The sequence below is a fragment of the Cornus florida genome, unplaced genomic scaffold (genome assembly GCF_030987335.1).
Source record: "Cornus florida cultivar Cherokee Brave unplaced genomic scaffold, ASM3098733v1 CherokeeBrave_3.0.0_Hap2_Chr11, whole genome shotgun sequence".
Lineage (NCBI taxonomy): Eukaryota > Viridiplantae > Streptophyta > Magnoliopsida > Cornales > Cornaceae > Cornus > Cornus florida.
Genome location: NW_026775581.1, coordinates 67633333 through 67652775, shown reverse-complemented (window position 1 = coordinate 67652775; position 19443 = coordinate 67633333). Strand labels below are relative to the sequence as shown.

The following is a 19443-nucleotide window of genomic DNA, read 5'->3' as shown; positions in this document are numbered from 1 at the left end:
AAGTGACTACTTCAAAGATCTATATTAGTCCTTTTCAACTTCTCTCAAGAGGTTATGCTATTGCTTAAGAATGAGCCAATGGTGTTAAGTGTTTCCCTAGCAAATTGGACTATTAGAGGTACCATGCATGATCTTGAATTGATTTTCACAAAAATATTTCGGTGTATATGACAAATTAAGTGGGACCACAGCTTTTTGGATTTTGAAAATACCTTAATTATTAGCGATCTAGCTGGCTTGTTGTCCTACAAAGTATCTTTGAATTTTCCGAATAGAAGGACTAGAAGCTATATGGTTACGGATAATACTCATCTACTCATCGATGAGTAGTAGGTCATTTTTATTGTGATCCAATCACAAACACATACATAGTCTATAATTCCAAAATCAAAAAGTGATGAATAAAGAAATCAGAGAGGATAGCTTCTTGTCATGCAAAGTATCTATCAATTTTCCGAATAGTTAGGACTTGAAGCTATATGGTTCTTGGCCAAGTGACACAGAGGGTGTAGATGCAGGAGTCGGAGCAATTACGAGAGCGAAAGTATAAAAGTGACAAAGTCTAAATCACACAGAGGGGATTATGAGTAAAAGCGCATGGAGCGTGAGAAAGCAATAAGTTACCGAGCCATCTTGTTGGGAATAACAAGAGCATCTCTGAATACTCAAAGTTTCATATCTGATGCGAGTTTTCAAGCAAGTACTCAAGTTTTAGCAAAAGCAGCTCAACGGAGGTCGTATCGATTGGTTGAAAGGCCTGAAAGAGAATGTTGTTCTGGGGAGGATACCCGCTATTGCTGGACTCAAAGGATTAGTCCACCCTTCAAGACGCGCTCTTTTAGAAAAATTATGTGACTTAGGTTAGTAACGCTTAACTTTTCTTTTTTGATCATTTGTAACTTTTCTTTTTTGATCATTTGTGTGATCCATATAAAAATAAATAAATAAATAAGAAGAAGAAGAAGAGAGTAGTAAAGTGCAAAAAAACCCTTGTTATTTAAAAAGTGTAGATAAGTGTTTTTTTTTTTTTTTTTTAAGGGCATTTTAGGCTTTTCAATTCTTAAATTGAGAAAATGCCCTTATTTGCTCAATTTGAAAAATATAAGGGCTTTTTTTTTTTTTTTTAACATGGAAGGTTTTTGGACATTACATACATGACTTTACCAAAAAAAAATATTGATAACTTCCCATATGTTCCCAAAATTGAGATTGAAAATGGCCAGAATTTGCATGCTTTCCATTTACAGAAGTGTTTGGAAATCAATAAAAATAGCTATTACAATAGCAAGAAGACATTGAACGAGGGAGGCATACCAAGTCATTGATAAGTCCATGTAATAAAAATGCATCATATAATAAAATTGGTTTCACTTACTTATAAAAACTGATAACCAAGTCATTGATAAGTCCATCTAATAAAAATAGTATCATATAATAAAATTGGTCTCACTTACTTTTAAAAACTAATGGTGGGATATCACTATTGAATTAAGAGTCATTGGTTGATTTAGAACATTCATTTGGTATAATCTAAAGGTCAAGATACTTTGTAGGACAACAAGCCAGCTAGATCGCTAATAATTAAAGTATTTACCAAATCCAAAAAGCTATGGTCCCACTTAATTTGTCGCCAAAATATTTTTGTACCAACAAGCCAATGGCCTGACAGTACCAGGCTACTGCTTTCTAAAAAAAGGTCAGGGGTTCGAGCCTCCGTGGACGCATATGTGTGTGAGTACCAATTAAGAAAGAAAAAAAAAAAAACCAATAACAACCAAATTCCTAAAGGGCAGTGCTATTGGCTTTCCGTTGGAAGTTGCATGCATTGAGAAATGGAGCATGAATGGCTTAAGAGTGGAAGGCTAATTGGGTTGGGCAACCTAGCAAAAATACTAATATTGGTGGCCCAAATCTGTATATAAGCTGAATTATGGGCTTTAAGCCCAACTAAAAAGAATGGGCTATACTTGAAAAAGTCCAAATAAGTTGTCACATGTCAATGCCACTTCATGATATCACACCATCAGTTTAGGCTCATTCATGTGAGCAAAAATACAAGATAAGGTACTCCTAAATAAATTCATCCACACATAAGTACACACACAGGCTGGTATGGAGAACTCGAATATGGAGGGAGGAAAGTTAGAATTGTTTGAAGTTGGGCCTTATGAAGATGCCTACCATATGGGTTTTTTGATAGGACAGAGGTTCTCCAAGCAGATAAAGAGTAGGTTGGCCACAGACCAAATTCTTCAACAGCAACTTCTCCCTTTTGCCCAAACCCCAAAATCGAAGCCACTCATTGAAGCTCTGTCCACCGCGAACCGGAACAAGTTTCCGAGGTATTGGGATGAACTCTTGGGGACTGCATATGGAAGCAATGTGCCCATTCTTGATGTAATGATTTTGAAGTACTATTGAGCTACCAAAAAGCAATTCAATTTTTTAGTGTTAGTTGTTAATGCTGTTATTTTGTCAATGTAATAGTGACATTCTACTTGTTCATGTTTCAGTTAATATTACTCAACTTCAGGAAGGAGATACTGCCATTTATTCCCAAGAAAACCATAAATTCAAGTGGTGTTGCTTCAGATGACTGTTCTGATGTTCTTGTTGTTAGCGATTCGATGGCCATTGCAGCTCATAATGAGGATGCTAATGTTGCTCTAGTCGGTCACACGTAAGCTCTAACTTAATCTATTCTTTCCAAGTACAAAAATATTGTGACCTGGAGGTCACAAGTTCGAAATCGGAGATAGTCTCTCCACGCGGAGGTAAGACTATGTACATCTGACCCTCCCAGACCCTACAATGCCGAGAGCCTAGCGCACTGGGCTAGCCCTTTTTTATGGTTCTTTCAACCATAAATGTATCAAGACTCATACCACATGAAAGACTTACTAACAACGAAAGGTAACATATTTATGTGACATTGCAGCTATCTGATCAGGGCAACTCTGTGGAATGGACTATCTTTCACTGCTTACACATATGCAGGAGAGCTCCCCAGCTGTGCATTTGGTTTTAACAACCATGGACTGGTAAATTCTCTTATCTTCTTACCATTAATGGTAACTTTTGTTCCATGATTCACTACTTGTTAGGCCTGACCTCTTAGATTAAACCCAAATGATGATCAACTATTGGAATATTTTAACCAATAAATTCAATTCATGGAACAACCCTACACACAAAAAAATCTATCTTGTCTTGAATAAAATCTAACTCATTTTATAAAACTCACACGATTGAGTTCCAAGTAACAAGAAAGTTCGAATTTTTTTAGGCATTTACATTGAATTCAGTACCTCCATCTGAGGAAGAGATTGTGGCTGGTGCCATTGGGCGGAATTTCGTTTCCAGAGACTTGCTTGAAGCAACAAGCATTGATGATGCATTAACGGTATGCTGTCTTTGTTCTTCATTCAGGCCTTTGAAACTTGTTCGATTGTGGAGGTGTTGATGTATGGCTTGTGTTTCAGAGAATTCGTTCATCAGAGGCTTCTATTGGACACAGTTATAATCTGATTGACATTAGTACTCGTAGGATTGTGAACGTTGAAACTGCATCAAAAGGCCGAGTTTCTGTTCGTGAGGTTGGGGCAACACCATTCTTCCATGCCAACATGTATCTTCATCTTCAAGTTCATCAGGTAAGTTAATACAGCAGTAGAGTGCATTGATATATATATAGAAGGCTCATTCAAGGAAATGGTAACCATGTTTCCACATTTGGTGAGCCATGTTCCACAGATTCAAAAATTGGACAAGAGAAAATTACATGCCATTAATTCATATGAACAATCACATGGAAAATAAAGGGCGTGCTTGGTTTGTTAACTCAGAAAACAATTATCAAGAATTCAGAAAACAAAAAAAAAGTTTTCAAATAACTATAAAAGCCAGTCCTCTGAAAAACAGGCCTTGAGTTTTTAGACTACTGAACCAAGAAGTTTTTGTACAGCCTTCTGATTCTCAATTCTCTAAAAATATAAAACTGTTTTACGAGCGACAAACCAAACATGCCCATACTCGATAAAATATAAAATCATGGATTTTCTTTAATCAAGGCACACGACGAGAACTCAATAAGCAGGCAAAAAAGAGCAGCTTTGCTACCAAAAAACTCCAGAAATGATTTCCTCTCAGTTCTTGGAGACATAGATGATGCAAAATACCCCATCTACATGACAGGTACATTCGGAAATCATTTGAAGCTGTTTAAACTCTTTGATACTCTTTTAGTTATGATTCTTGCTTGATTTCCAGGTCCAGTACTATACACCTTATGTACAGCAGTGATTGATTTGGATGAACAAACATTGTCAATTATCGAAGGAAACCCCAAAGGAGGAGGAGAAGTCTCTCATGTCTTCTCAATGCTTTCAGAAGAGTTCAAGATGCCACAATAAAATAGCATTCAATAGCCTTCTGGTTGTTGTTAAAGAAGATTGAAGGGTTCATCTGACCCTTCTCAAGCTCTAGTGCACGATGATTTCGTCATTAGTAGTTTGAGAATGGTAAGATGTATACATCCTCACCTCTGAATGGAGAGATTGTTTCCGATTTCAAATTCGTGACAGTAAGTCACAATAGGGCAACCTTGGAAACATTTGTCATTTAAACTCGTAAAATAAGGCATTTTTTTTCTTTAGAAGGAGACTGAATTCATGAGAATATAGTGTACCAATACATTGCATAACCACTTCCATATCAAGTTGCATAAAGAAATGAAGTGAATGACATACTAAAGTGAATATCAGAAAGATAAAGAACTCATAACTATACTATAAGGAAGAATGATGAAGTAGAAGCTAAATTGAGAATTATATTAAAGCATTTGACAATCACAAGTTGTAGAGAGAACTGGAATATTATTATTTGTGTAAATCTGCTCCTCCAGTACATCTTATACTAGTAAAAAATTTGAAAAACAATCCAATTTGGTACTATCTCTAAAAAAAACAGAAGGAAAAAAAAAAAAAACAAAGAATAAAATCTGAATCACTGAAATAAAATAACTACAAAAAATCAGCTAAATCCGAGTCTGATTAGACCTCCAACTAAAGAATTCGACGGTCTACCTTCAGCCCTGAAAAAAAAGAAGCAAAAAGGGACCCTTAACGATGGAATTTAACCGAAAAACTGCATGTATTACAAGTAGCCATAAGCTAATTGGTGAGATTTGATCATTGAGTAAAATAAGTAGCCATAGGCTAATTGGTGAAATTTGATCATTGAGCCATTTTCGATTGAGAATGAGTCTCTGGAAGTCAAAACCGATTCATCGAAATTGCACCGAAAAACGTCAGTCTCTCTCTCTATATGGCTTTTCAGTAGTCCAAACAGTTGCATAGGCATCAACAAGGTTCTCTTACTCCCATATGATCTTTTAGCAATTATATTGAGTACAGATTTCCACTCCAAAATTACAATAAAAGGAAGACAGTTATATTTTAATACAACTACTTTAAATTCAAAATGTACATTGGCCAATATTCACAAAACACAAATTCTCAAAGGAGATGATTTATACAACTATAGTTACATTACAATAAGGATAAAGTATAGTCACATTACAATAAGAAAAAAAAATATATTTATATCCTGAATAGTAAGGCTGACTTTTGTTTATGCTGGAGACCTCAATGGTTGTTCTCCTCTGTCACAAGCAAGCACACGCATGCAAGCGTGCGCGTGCACAGAGACAGAGAGAGAATTTTCAGATGGAATAAAGATGGAACCTAATCAAGTCCAAGCTTTACATTCAATAAATAGAAACCATTACAGGCTCTGCCTCCGAGTCCTCTGAAACTGGGCTACAGGACTATTTGCATCACAACAATTTTATACATGTAAGATGAACTATAACCAGCTAGCCTCTCACCCAGTCTGAAAGACCATTCAAATATTTAAGAAGTATTCAAAAGATCTTACTTGGATGCAAAAATGGCTTCTAAATCTTTGTCCAAGGCTCTTGGTTTCGACTTGAAATCTGCTGATGAAGTTTGAGATGAGCTCCCACTTCTCTTGCCACTCCAGAATGAGCTCCATGGGCGACTAGTCGAAGGATCAGTTGCAACTCCACTTCCTTCTCTACTAAAGCTTGCCTTTGCCAGTTCTCTTAGCTGTTTTAGCCATGGTTTATCAGTGGTACCCGAGCTCCTACTCCCAGGGCTCCTGTGCCTGTCATCAGAACAAGTGATCTCCGTTTCGTGATCCCCACGTTGCTTCTGTGGAAACATGCTGTCCAGGTTTTTTATCAACTTCTGTGGAATGAAAAATAGGAGAAATCCAATCGAAGCCGTTTTCAAACCAAACAAGAAAGAGTTCTCAGCCGGGTCCAGCTGCTTTATCTGTCTATACAATGCAAACCATTCATTGATCATTTGAGCTAAAAATGCGACAATGAACAGTGCAATCATGCAGATACCAATTTTTGTTTCGTCCCCTGATGAAAATTCTTTCTTTAAGAGAACCAAACAAGTAGCAAATATACCCACCTCACTAGAAACTGAGATGATCTCAACCAACTGAACCTTTTTCTTAATAAAAGGCTTCTTAAGAACTAGGAAGAACAGCTGAAATGAGGTTATGCATAGTAAGGTAATCGTCGGGGCTTTAGAAGACCAGGTCTCTGAATAGGCACCGGCCATAATTCCAAGACAAACCCGTTTCACAGATTCAAGCAGTGTGTAATATATCCTAAGAATTCCAAACAATTTTTGAATAAAAGGTGCTTCTGCATCTTCAGTTTCATCATCAGAGGCGATTATAGTATCACCATGCTTCCGGGAATTCCCACCAACAATCTGAGAGAGCATGTATTTAGGGGGACCCCTTAGATCTTCAAATAGAGGGCCTAGCATGGTTAGACAAACAGAATGGGGTGGATTCTTCCACGTCCACTGGCCTCTTTTACCAGGACCTAGAGTTATCCGAACAATATCTTGATACCAGTGAAATTTCTGGCCCTCTTGATGTACTTCCTTGTATTGCAGCAGCTTTCCAAATGTAATTCCAATGGAGAGGAACAAAAATAAGGCTAGCAGCACGACAGATGCAACACATAATAGCAGAATGCCAACTATAATCCCTGAGGATGCTCCTCCTTGAATCATAAAAGTAGTTGAAAAATAAAGTCAGCCAACTTTTTGACTCAAAGGCCAAGTTGGCCAAAAAATATGAAATGAGGACAGATTTTGTTTTGTGGCAAATATTAAAATGAAAATAAAAATAAAACTCCTCATCCGCAGACACATACCTTGTTATAATGGATCAAGGTAGGTTTGAAAAAGATTGATGTGTCTGGCACACTATACTAGTTTCTGACTAGATGTTGTCGTTGTCATCATTGCCTTTATTTCGTATGAATGGGATTGGCCAAATGAATTCATTTTTCCATCTTTTTTTAGCATAAGCCATTTCTCCCATTAGATTTAAATTTTTAAGATAATTTCTTATGACTTCATCCCATGTTGATTTTGGTCGACCTCTTTGTCCTTTACCTTCTATGGAATCCAATCTTCCTTTTCTCACCACAACATTTTCAGGTTTGCATTTAATACATCGATACCACCTAAGTCTACTTTCTCCTAATACGCGTCACTCCGAATTTATCTCTCACATATTGATTAGCAACCTTCTCTTTTAGTTACTCCCAGCATCCACCTCCTTATACACTTTTCTACTACATAAATTCGTGTTATTGCTTCATTTTTAAGACCCACCACTCAGCTCCTTATAAAATAAGTGGTCTAATGACTGTCCTACGTACTTTCACTTTTAACTTATTTGGTGTATTTTAATCACATAAAATACTACTAAATTACTTGTATTGAATGGTAATTGTTATACTATCATTTTCTACAGCATTACTAAATTTACATTCCTCATATTCTGTTTTGGTTTGACTAATTTTTAAGCCTTTTAACTTTAATTTAGACTATCTTGCTTATTTAAATAGTTGGACTAAGGCAATTGAAATAAATAAAATTATCCTAAGGGTTGTAGCCTAGTGGTACTTCCTCACCTTCGAAAGTAAAAGGTCGAAGGTTCAATCCCCACAGGGACAAAATGGGCGTGTGAGTTTCAAATAGTTTAAAATATATAATAATAATAATAATAATAATATTTCTTTCTTATCAAATTCAGGAAAAATTCTTTCTCATCAAGAGCACTTCACAACAGGATTTTGTAGAAAGAATATCCAGCCCGAAAAAGTCAACGATAGAGATTTTGTATCTGACTCCATTAATTATGATTTTGCGGCAAAATCATGTTCATGAATAAGGAAAAAAGTATCACATTTTATTATAGTTTGGAAATGACTGGTAATCAACCACAATAATTAAAATCACCGTACTTACACTCCACAGCATGTCTCGGAATCAGTCATAGAATATAATAGCAATTAGATAAAATGCAGAAAAATGGCCAGATAGGCCAACTAAGATATTGCAAATTACGCAAATCAATGATGATCATATCTGTTAGAAATAAAGAGAATAATATTATATTGATGTATGAGATATGTAATACAAGAGTACATGGGGGTTTATATAGGAGAGGTCATGTGGGGAGAACAAGTCATTACCATATAAGGTAATGCTATATATGGTAATGAGAGCAGGTTAAGATAGCTACCATATAAGGTAATGCTATATATGGTAATGATATATTATAGAATATATTCTAACAGCCCCCTCAAAGTCAAGGTAGGTTATATGAAGCCATCTTAAGTTTGAAGACAATCCTTTCACCCTGATGCAGCTAATGTGGCACCGACGCTAACGTGGTTGATGACATAACAACTGAAGTGGCAACTGACTTGGCACCTCTATTGCGTGGCAACTGACTTGGCACCTTTGCTGTGTGGCAACTGACGTGGTAGGTGATGTGGCACAACTACTGGCACCGTTGCGGAATGTGTCTCACGTTGCACCAATGCTCACATGTCAGGTGACGTAGGGTGGATCTGTGAAGATTTTGGAGGTAGGTGTGGAGCGTGAATAGGTTGATGTTGCCATCTCGGTGGTAACTACTATAAACTGATGGGTGATGAATTTGTGAAGATTCACCACGTTGAAGGCGCGTGTGAGCACATGATGACCACTGATGGCGCGTGGTGATGGAGCTGATCTGACACGTTGAGGTGCGGGATTACTGCTGGCGCACGTGAAAGCGTATGGAATAGTGGGATTACCACTTAAGGCGCATGGTGGTGCAGTGACAGAGCTGATCCGACACATTGAGCATCTCTGAACGAGGCATCTCGTTAAACAACGAGGCTTCCCTATACAGGGTATCTCTAGGCAGGGCTTCTCTAAACGAGGCATCTCGTTGGTTTCCCGAAGGAAGACTTAGACAACGAGGCTTCCTTGAACGGGGCATATGAAGATCTTGGAGTGCGGAAGCGTGAATTTGTTGGTTGATCGCCGCCGCCGAGGATGAGGCTAATGGTGCCATCCCCGGTGGTGACTACGATAAACTGGTAGATTGTTTACCAGAGATCGAAAAGCTCTGATACCATGTTAGAAATAAAGAGAATAGTATTATATTGATGTATGAGATATGTAATACAAGAGTACATGGGGTTTATATAGGAGAGGTCATGTGTGGAGAGCAAGTCATTATCATATAAGGTAATGCTATATATGGTAATGAGGGTAGGTTAAGATAGCTACCATATAAGGTAATGCTATATATGGTAATGATATATTATAGAATATATTCTAACAATACATGGTAACAATATATGTTATTATAGAATATATTCTAACAATATCAAATCATGATATTTCCACATTCAGAGTCAAAATTAGTGAGTTTTGGTAGATTGCACTGGTTTAGAGTCCAAAGTTGCGTATAAACTAATATGAAGTGATAAGTATGTTCAGACACCACCCATACCCAAAGTTTAAGCTTATGAAAAATAAACCTAACAATGTATGTAGAACTTTTAAGCTCAACAATGTATATAAAAATTACACTGGCTCCATATCGCGTGTAAAGAGGTAGACAAATAGGACTAAGTGCAAACTAGCATAGCAGGGAACAAAAGCAAATGGAGGGACTTCTATTAAGACCTCCTAGAACCATATTTTTTATATCATGTTAGAACACCAATTACTGCAAAAGCTTAAACTTTCAAGGAATATGTCCAACAATGTAGCTCAAGCTTACAATGAACACTCTAGTAGATGAGCTTGTGAAGTGCATCTATAATATTGAGGCAGTAGAGCTTGAAATTTCCGTTTGGGGGGCTGAACCAATACTACGTAATTAAAATGTTTAAAATCAATTGTAATATATTTTGCTTTATAGTATTAGTCTTAGTATGTATATTGAGGAAAATACGACTCAAAGAATGAGAAAATACAATCTAAGTAGAAAATGATGAATAAATTGATATGAAAAAGAAAAATTATAGAGAAGAGAAAATGATAAGATACTGGTAAGTAAAGAAGTGGTAAATTTAAAACATTATTAAAGAATCAAATTTTTGTCAAATGGTTTTGATTTTTTCTAAATTCAATTTCTGAAAACATTTTTGAGTACTTTAATTCCACATATCGGAAAGATATATTATTACTGCGACGGAAAATCAAGAAAAAATGTATTTTAACTTTATTAAATCTCGTTTAACAAAAACAATTATCAAGAAGAAAATAGAGAATTTTTAGTAACTTGTGCAAGGAGTAACATTGAATCTATCATTTGACAAGTGACAACTATAAATATTAGCACATATGATATCATTATTGTTGTTGAAATTAATGTCTTTTTGGTCCTGCAATACTTTAGTTTTTCCTCCTTCCCTTTCCTCACAAGTCTCTCCAATTAAGCATTAGCATATCTATAATTTTGATTTTTTATATACATTATTTATGTATTTTTTTAATCGATAACATTTAATACCGGTATTCCCACTAAGATAACTCTTGGACATCTAGTAACTCACTACGTAAATGCATTAGTTACCCATGTGAACCTTTCAACTTTCTTATGTGATGTACTTGAACAGGCTAGAGATTTCAACAACTACAATCAAGTTTTATTTTGAAACATTTTTGAATTTTGGTTACTTATGCTTTATGTGAAGTTTACGGATCAATTGCCTATACGTTCTCATGCATTCCTATTGACAAAATTAGCTTGTTATACTCATTACTTGTTCAACTAGGTTATTCTTTTTTTTTTTTAATTTTTTTCCCTAGCTGTCAACAAGGTTATTCTATGTTATCCAAAATTCTTAAATGTATAATAAATCTACTAATTTTCTAAAACAATGATGCTTTTCTTCAATTGAAATTATTCAAAATCATTGTGTTAAATATTTCTATATAATTGTGGAGTAAAATCCTCCACCAATCATGGTGATCTGGTCAATTTCCTTTCAATTATAAATATTTCTATATAACGGTGGAGCAAAATCCTCCACCAATCATGGTGCTTCCTTTGACTCACCTTCCATATATTCTTATCTTTACCATGCCTATATATAGGCTCCTAGTACTCAAGCAATATACAGATCTTAATAATAAGTCCATGGATGTAGGCCTTAGTGCCAAATCATGTATATGCCTGTGTTTTCTCTCTTCCCTTTTCCTATTTGCATTTCTTATTTCCGCATCCAATTTTAACACATTGAAAGGTAAGATAAGGAGTAATTTTAGTTTCATTTCATCAATCATCAAGTTATATATAATTCATACATTGACTTCTTCTTCCTTTTCTTTTATTTTTATTTTTTAATCTTTTTCCTCTCAAAATAGATATATCTTTGTGAAATTTAAATAGATAATAGACACCATGATACTTTTCATCATGCGCATTGTCTGTGCTTCTAATATTTCTAAAATTTTTTCTTGTAAACGCAATCTAACAAAACTGTGTGATAAGAAAAGTTCTTGTATTTTTTTTATCAAACATAGGGAACATTAGTGTAATTTGCTTCTCTCTTGAATTCATATAATGGGTATTATATATGCGTACTCAAGATTCAGACTTTCAAAAGTAAGGAAGTAAGAATTTTCTGAGTTTTGAGGGGACACAACTTATGTTTATTTCCAACTCTTTATTTTTGGGGGCCAATAAATAAGTTTATGGAAAATTTGGGGGAGCCAATTGAAGATGTTTATGAGTTTCAAGGACCACAAGTAAGGTTTATTTACAAAATCACTATTTTCAGGGGCCATAAATAAGATTTTTGAAAATTTTTAGGGGACCATGATATAGTGTAGTTCCGCCCCTACTAATATTGGTAAACTGAAGATTTTTATAATAAATTATTAATTTTGAACTCACAGTTACAAATTTCATGATACTAACACATTGCTAGATATTGTCACCCGATACTATTGACATGACTAACAATATATTGTCTCAAAAGAAAAGCTTCAACTTGAACCTCGATGTGTAAAATAAGGAGTTGAAGAAATTAATAATATGAGATACCTCTAACTAGAGATGCCGAAGCTTCACAAATGCAAGGCAGTGCAAGAATCACAAGAAATATCTCAAATCGTGGCAATATGAGTGCTCCACAACTACTCTGTTTTTCTGGGTTTTTCTTCCTGAATTTGAAAGTGCAAAGGATTGAAGCATGCAACAGTATCAAGCAGCCACCAATAACAGCTAACCAAAACATGCTTCTATCGAAGTCCTTCCACCTAAAAATAAAAAATAGAAATAGTTGAAACAAGAAAACAAATAAGAGAATTTTCTCACCAACCAAGAAAAGGAAAAGGAAAGAAAGAATCTTTCTTAGCACCTGAATGGAGGAAAGACTAAATATAGTCATCAAATTATTTTTCTCTACAGCCGAAGGACACGAGATTAACATTTCAGATGGTTGGTGCACTGACTTTGAATTTCCCAATTTATCTTATAGTTTATTTTGATTATTTCTACTTTTTGACTTCTTCCAGTCATTATGCATATTTGGAATCCGTCCAATTTTCAAGAAAACATACAACAGATGAGAAAGTGTTCACAGTGAAATAGAGAAAGGATGACAGATCCTGCCAACTTACCCATTTAAATTTCGTGGATCCAAAATATACTCAGCTTCCGGTTTGATATTTTGGTTCTGCTAGCAAAGGTTCCTTCTATCAGGGAAGAAAGAAAAACACTACTAGAAACTTTAAAAAAAAAAATAGATTTCAGGAAAAATAACGGACAATGACCTCAAAAAATGATCTGTATTCCGTTGGAGTAAGCGGCAATCCATAGACCGGAGTTGCCATATCCAAATTCTTTACTTCTGGTTGGACGCTCTTAATAGTTCCTGAATCATAAACTTTGGAACCGTATGAATGTGAATTGGACGGGGAACTTGAGCCGACCATGACTGACTGAATGTGCTCTGTTTCCCATGGGAGACTGAAGTAGGGTATACTCCATTGTAAACCTCTCACGAATTCAAAATACTCAACTGGCAATGTAATTGGCAACCATCTTGACAGTGCAAAAACCTGAATGTGGCATGCAATTCTCTGTATCAAAGCAAAGTAGAAAAATGCATAATTAGTAATATAACAATTACTTTTAATTACTTATCATATCAGACCAATTAAATTAATGGAGGAGTGGAGGACAAATTTCAGTTAGGAAAAATAAATATATATATATATATATATAGATATATACAAGTCTTTCACTTATTAAGGAGTCCGAACACAAACCACATTCTACAGCTGGGATTTATATCTGTTTCAGAAAAGTTTATTAACAGAAATCCTCAATATGTGCAAAATTTCTCTGCTGTCTCAATCTCTTATCTCTGTCTCTCTCTCCTTTCATATTTACTGTCCACACACAATTTTAGCATCCATCTTTTACATTTTTAGTTTGAAAAAGAGCTCATTTATTGAGAGATGGTTGGAATCATCTCTTACAAAACACAAGCAAGGGGGTGGAAAAGACTTCAGGGGTGGTTATCTAGAGTGGAAGAAATTTTTTAGAAGTAAATCCAAATTCCAAAGTGGGACCATGATTATTTTTTGAAGTAGCAGTTTTTTTTTTAGTAAGTATTTTTGAGGTATAGATATCTATTCGAACTCTTTATTGTAATCAGTTTTATTGCTAAAAATATAGAGGAAACAATTTCCAAATTTTATTTTCTATTCCTCTTCATTATTGGCAACCAAAATGAGTATTAATATATAGCAAATACAAGTTTTATTTATGAATCACTTTAACCAGCTTGCAGTGGATCATAATTTATCAAAGTAAACCAGTAATCTTTTGAATGTTGAAAGAGATAGGTATATTACAAATAGATTCCTTGCAGGATCGGATGTTAAAATAGGTCTAGAAAATGCCCCCACGGACTGAAGGCTTGCAGTTGAAACAGTGAGCAGCCCTGCAGCTAAAGATGACACTACAAAAGCAGCAGTTGCGAAGGTGGAAAGCACGAAAGATATTACGGGCACGGAATCTGTAAATTGTTTGCTGATCAGATCAGGGCATCAGTAAACAACTAAAGAGAGATATTGTTCCTAAAAGATTTAGACATCCTACAATCAACCAGAATTTGATAAGCAGAAAACATAAAATACTTACAGTGCCTCACTTGTAGAACATCAGACGCTAGATTTCTGTTTCCAGCAACATCTCGAGTGATATTTTCAGGAACGCTGATAGATATTATATGGTTGTGTACTTGTGTCTCTAAAGCATATATGTTCCGACTCACTTCATGAAAGCTGGACAAGTGCAGAGAAAAGAAAATAAAACTTTTAGCAACATAAGACATGCTAATTCTAGTGCCTTTTCCCTTAACCAAAATTAAACAGGCCCAATAGTGTACATAATTTAATGATACCTAGTATGTGTGTATATGTGCAAGACATTATTTATACAAATAGGGGTTATCGCTTGGTGCAATGGTTAAAACTCGGGCCGACAAAATATGAGTAATAAAGTTCGAGTACCAAAGCAACCACTGTGCAAAATAATGATAAAGAGGAGGTCAATCTCCAATCTTCCCCTCCCAGCACTCCATGTGGCTAGGACATTCATTGGATTATGATTAGGCATTTGTTTTTTTTATTATTTATACTGATGATATACAAAAAAATGTGCATACTTTTTATTCATATGTATTAATGTAAGCTTATTTATATGCTGAAGGCTTGTATAGAGACAGAATTACCTCCGCAAGTGTCCTCCAGTGACAAATATGTGAGAAGAATTGAAGCCAAATACAGGCTTGGTGAACTTGATCAATACTGGGACAGTGTTTTCTCTTGTTCTCATGTTAGATGTTGTACTTAACCTCACAGTAGGCCTCTGTGAATCTGAAGGTCAAACCCTTTTCCAGTTAGAAGAACATTCCAAATCTCAAATATGCAAAATCTCATTTACAAAGCTAAGTCAATTTGCAAGGAACATATGAACTTCTCGTCCATTATTTAAATGTAAAAAAGAGAGGAAAAAAAAAATCCCGTTCTATTCCCTTCAAAATATTATGATAGGTTCTTTCTTCCAGATGAAATATGTACCATAAAGGAAAGTAACTGGCACAACGGGAGAAACTGAAGTTCCTTGTCTGCTTATTATCAAGTTCGAATCAAGGCTGACTGTAAGTATGGCCATGCTTGATGTGTTTTCAATCTGGAAGGAGAGAATGAAAACAAATGACCATGCAAAAATTCAATGAAAAATGGGTTCTCAACAGATAAATAAACCTCAGGAAAAAAAAAAATTCCAATTCACTTAATGTACATTTCAACTGACCAGAAAGCCAAATCTGCGATTTCTAAGGCTATTTCCACTAATAGGAAGAAGAAAGCCTTGACTTGAGTGGAGAGCATTTAAAATTTCAGAAGATGAGTTGCGAACAGGTTCCGAAAAGTACAAATACACCTGTAGATTTTTGTAATTATTGGTTGCTTGCACAGTTCTAGTTTCACTGTTAAGCTGAAGCAGCCTTTGAGGAACATGAGTCCTCATTTTGACAAGCACACTTCTTCTATCTGCAGAATCCAACCACCAAAAATCAGATTAAGTTGACTATCAAGCTAGTTATGTCTTTAAGAAGAAATGTGTGAAATTCTTTTTCTTCTGGAAAAATGACTCCTCCGAACAAACTCATATCGAAATCTACATCCAACATCTTTCATAAAGTTGAAAATCTAGAGACATTCAACAATAGTTCATGATGAAGTACCCATGTGCTAACTTGGTAATATTGACAATCAGTAGGCAGGTAATTTTTGGGGGCATACATTAGATACAAGAACTATTATGTTTTCAGGAGAACAGAGAAAAGATAGATAAAAGAAACAGTCACCAAAATGTATGTAGAAACTTGAATTTTCTGTTCTTGTAAATCTGTTTCCAGCTTTGTCTGTACAGAAATCTTTATCCATCACCAAAATCGCTCGTCCATATTGATCGTTTGAAGATAGGCTCACTACAAGAGAAAATTTGAGGTATGGCTGAAGAATGTTGAGTGTAGTTGGTAGAACTTGGCCAGCACCATAGACAAGAAGCTGTTAAGAAGTGAACAATTACCATTAGATCTCATTACATTTTTCAGTCAGGCGCTAAGCAAAGAACCTATACATAGTTGACTTACTTTCATATGCCTAATTTGCTGATGAACTAGTAATCATAAAGAAGAATAGAAGATTACAAGAAATGTTGGCGAAAAAAAAAAAATAAAAAAAAAAATAATAATAAAACAATAACAAGAATAACAAGAGTGTATAACATATTTTAAACAAAGAAATTGATGAAATGTGATTTTATTCTTCTTTTCAAGCATTTTAAAAAGTTTGACTGTAACTCTGTGGCCAGGGAGATGTTTCAACACTTCTCATTAATAGGAGTTCATCACACTGATGTGAACTTTAACTAGTCTTTTTTTATCAACTTAACGAATTAATGAGGGGAGAAAACTGTACAAGAAGCCACCCTATCATAAAACCAGAGTTTATGAACAAAATTAAAGTTACTATACACATGCACAGAACAGAGAATGCAAAAAATTATAGATATGTTTATTTAGTTTCTGTTGTGACCTACTCACGTTGCACGCATTTATGGACGAACATCTAAAACCACCTCCACCGGTACAGGGTTCACTGAAAGAAATATTAACAGAAACATTTGGAGCATTTGTAAAAGATGTTGCAGCTGTAACATATGCTGTTGGGAGAACCGTGTCTGCAAAGTTTAAGGTACAACTGAAATTAGAAAGAATAACAAACAGAAGACAAAGCCATAAAAAACTGACTGCCTATATGAATATGATTCATGAATTTGAAATCGATATGCACACTTGCCCCAAAAGGCATGGAGAAGAAGCTAGAGTCTGTTCCTCTTCAAGGGAATTAAAAATGAAAATAAAAATAATTGCCAATATGATTGCCTTCCACGTCTTCAACCAAACTTTTCTCATGGAGAAAATATTTTCATGTTGAGGCATTTTTTAAAATACTTTTATGAGTAATTTAAAGTAGTGAAAACTTTTTAAAATCGAAAGAAACATTGATGGAAAAACATATATTGTCAATAGAAATAACAAGAACTGATAAAAAATAAAGGATTGTTTCTTTACCAACAGTCCAGTTAAAGGTAGAGCAGCCAACTCCTCGAGAACCATTGGTGCACACCTCAAATGTATGATTTCCATCCTGCAATCCCGTATAAGACACTTCTCCAGCTTCACAATCTGAAGGTATGTGATCATCCAGCTGCGTGCATGATATAGAGAGAGAGAGAGAAAGAGGGGGGTCAACAAAATTGAAATTAAGAGACCTCTTGAAAATCAACAGAAAAATTCAATACATTGAAACTTGAAATCTTTTCAAGTCGCGCAACTTGACATTAGCATGGATAATCTTGACAATTTTGTAAGGACATGGACTATATGCCATTCTAGCTTCTCGGCAGATGAACATTAATTATTATCTCTAACAGGAAAATTTCAAACAAATGGGAATCAAAGAAACTGAATTTGTCAAAATTTTGTCAGGTGATTCATAATAAATTCTCAAACCCAATTACATCTGAATTTAAAAAACGGATATGCTGGTTAATTAAAACTTGTCAAGAACATTACGAACCATCTCTCTCAAAGTAGATTTATAGCATCAATTATGACTAAACAAGGCCAACTGCCCACTTTTAACATAGTAATCTACCAACCAAAAGAAAATAAAATAAAAATCATATAATTTATTAACACAAACACAAGAAAGATCCACAAGCAAAATCTAAAGAGGGCTAGCTCACTGCACAACTTTCCGGCCTGCCATAGCAGGGTTTGGAGAGAGTCAGGTGTACGTAACCTTACCTCCGCATAGAGAGGGTCATTTGAAAACCGTGGCCTACATGTCACAATGGCGCAACCTTATTGTTGCGCCGAGACCCACCTCATCCACAAGCTAAAACAATATTATCAAAAAACACACACAAGAACCAACCTTGCAATTGGTGTTACAATCTGTGCAAGTTTCCCCATTAGCAGCCACCAAAACTTGAAAAGCAAATGTAGCTGCATTTGAGCTTGAGAATGCAGGAGGGTTGTCCAAGAACTTAACAGAGACCTCTGAATTAGCACAGTGAACTCTCAGACACAAAACCACAAACACCCAACAGTGCAGAATCAACAACCATGAAGATTGGTTCAAACCCATCTCAGCAAAACCAGGTCTGAACCACAAATTACATTTCGTACATGTATTGATGTATATTACGAGTGTTGGCTTTGTTTGGATGGGTCACGAGCTGAAAAGCCATAAGCAAAAGAGATAATTTTTGTGGGCTTTATGTGTAGAGTACAGAGCAGAACCGTTTGCTGGAACTAGTGAACAATGTGGTAGAGAGAGAAGAAATAATTGAAGAAAAAGAGTTGTTTAGAGTAGAGTAATGGGTTAGTGGTTTTATTTTATTTTTTTTTATTTTTTTATTTTTTTCACAATGGGTTAGTGGTTGATGAAGGTTCCGTTGAGGATATTGCACATGAGACTGACATTGGAACACAGTGTAGTGTAGATAAGTGAGAGAGACAGAGAGATTCCACGAGAAATTAAAGACACAGAAACATCAGTTATAATACGCCTATAAATGAGTCGATTGACAGGGCCTTTGAAAATATATACGCACTACATACATATATATATATAGATATATTACTAATATATACAATATGAATTTGAGTAGGGCTGTAGAGGAGACTAGGAACTCTCACCTTCGAAGCTTATGTTGCCATTTTACGAATATATATACACGCACACGCTCACTCGCACCTGCACACACGCAGCATTATGTGTAGGCTAAGACGTTATATTTGACAGCACTAAATTTGTGTTTTAAAATTAAAATTGAAAAAATAATTAATTTGTTTTTAACTAAATTTTTTTTAATCTCAATTTTAGAATATCAATTTGATCCTTATGCTATTTGAAATTTACTTTGAAAGGAATT

The 19443-nt window shown here is 35.2% G+C and overlaps 2 protein-coding genes across 3 annotated transcripts; one reads left to right on the top strand and one right to left on the bottom strand.

The window, feature by feature from the left end:
* The first annotated feature begins 2046 nt into the window (after positions 1-2046).
* On the top strand, positions 2047-4998 carry LOC132285966 (uncharacterized). The gene is made up of 7 exons (XM_059788207.1): positions 2047-2397; positions 2514-2680; positions 2939-3041; positions 3287-3403; positions 3483-3653; positions 4071-4194; positions 4270-4998. Exons 1-7 carry the CDS (start codon positions 2113-2115, stop codon positions 4410-4412), a joined length of 1110 nt encoding a protein of 369 aa, XP_059644190.1. The 5' UTR covers positions 2047-2112; the 3' UTR covers positions 4413-4998.
* Positions 4989-19197, bottom strand: LOC132285964 (uncharacterized). Of its 2 annotated transcripts, XM_059788205.1 has the most exons (14): positions 18441-19197; positions 17573-17708; positions 17042-17178; positions 16301-16502; positions 15745-15983; positions 15510-15621; positions 15161-15305; positions 14569-14711; positions 14280-14443; positions 13191-13499; positions 13038-13093; positions 12460-12674; positions 5938-7111; positions 4989-5092 (listed from the first exon to the last, which is right to left on the bottom strand). In XM_059788205.1, the coding sequence occupies exons 1-14, from the start codon at positions 18651-18653 to the stop codon at positions 5032-5034; spliced, it is 3306 nt and encodes a 1101-aa protein (XP_059644188.1). In that variant the 5' UTR covers positions 18654-19197; the 3' UTR covers positions 4989-5031. The 2 variants fall into 2 exon arrangements, with proteins under 2 accessions (XP_059644188.1, XP_059644189.1); XM_059788206.1 differs by lacking the exon at positions 4989-5092 and having other exon boundaries at positions 5505-7111; positions 18441-19196.
* Positions 19198-19443: the final 246 nt, after the last annotated feature.

Coding starts and splice junctions, on each gene's coding strand:
- LOC132285964 (XM_059788205.1), bottom strand. CDS start 18,653: ATGGGTTTGAACCAATCTTCATGGTTGTTGATTCTGCACTGTTGGGTG. Junction 14,712..15,160: donor ACTGGAGGACACTTGCGGAG/GTAATTCTGTCT, acceptor GCACTTGTCCAG/CTTTCATGAAGTGAGTCGGA. Junction 13,500..14,279: donor ATCCTGCAAGGAATCTATTT/GTAATATACCTA, acceptor GCTTTGATACAG/AGAATTGCATGCCACATTCA.
- LOC132285966 (XM_059788207.1), top strand. CDS start 2,113: ATGGAGAACTCGAATATGGAGGGAGGAAAGTTAGAATTGTTTGAAGTT. Junction 2,398..2,513: donor GCAATGTGCCCATTCTTGAT/GTAATGATTTTG, acceptor TTCATGTTTCAG/TTAATATTACTCAACTTCAG. Junction 3,042..3,286: donor GTTTTAACAACCATGGACTG/GTAAATTCTCTT, acceptor GAATTTTTTTAG/GCATTTACATTGAATTCAGT.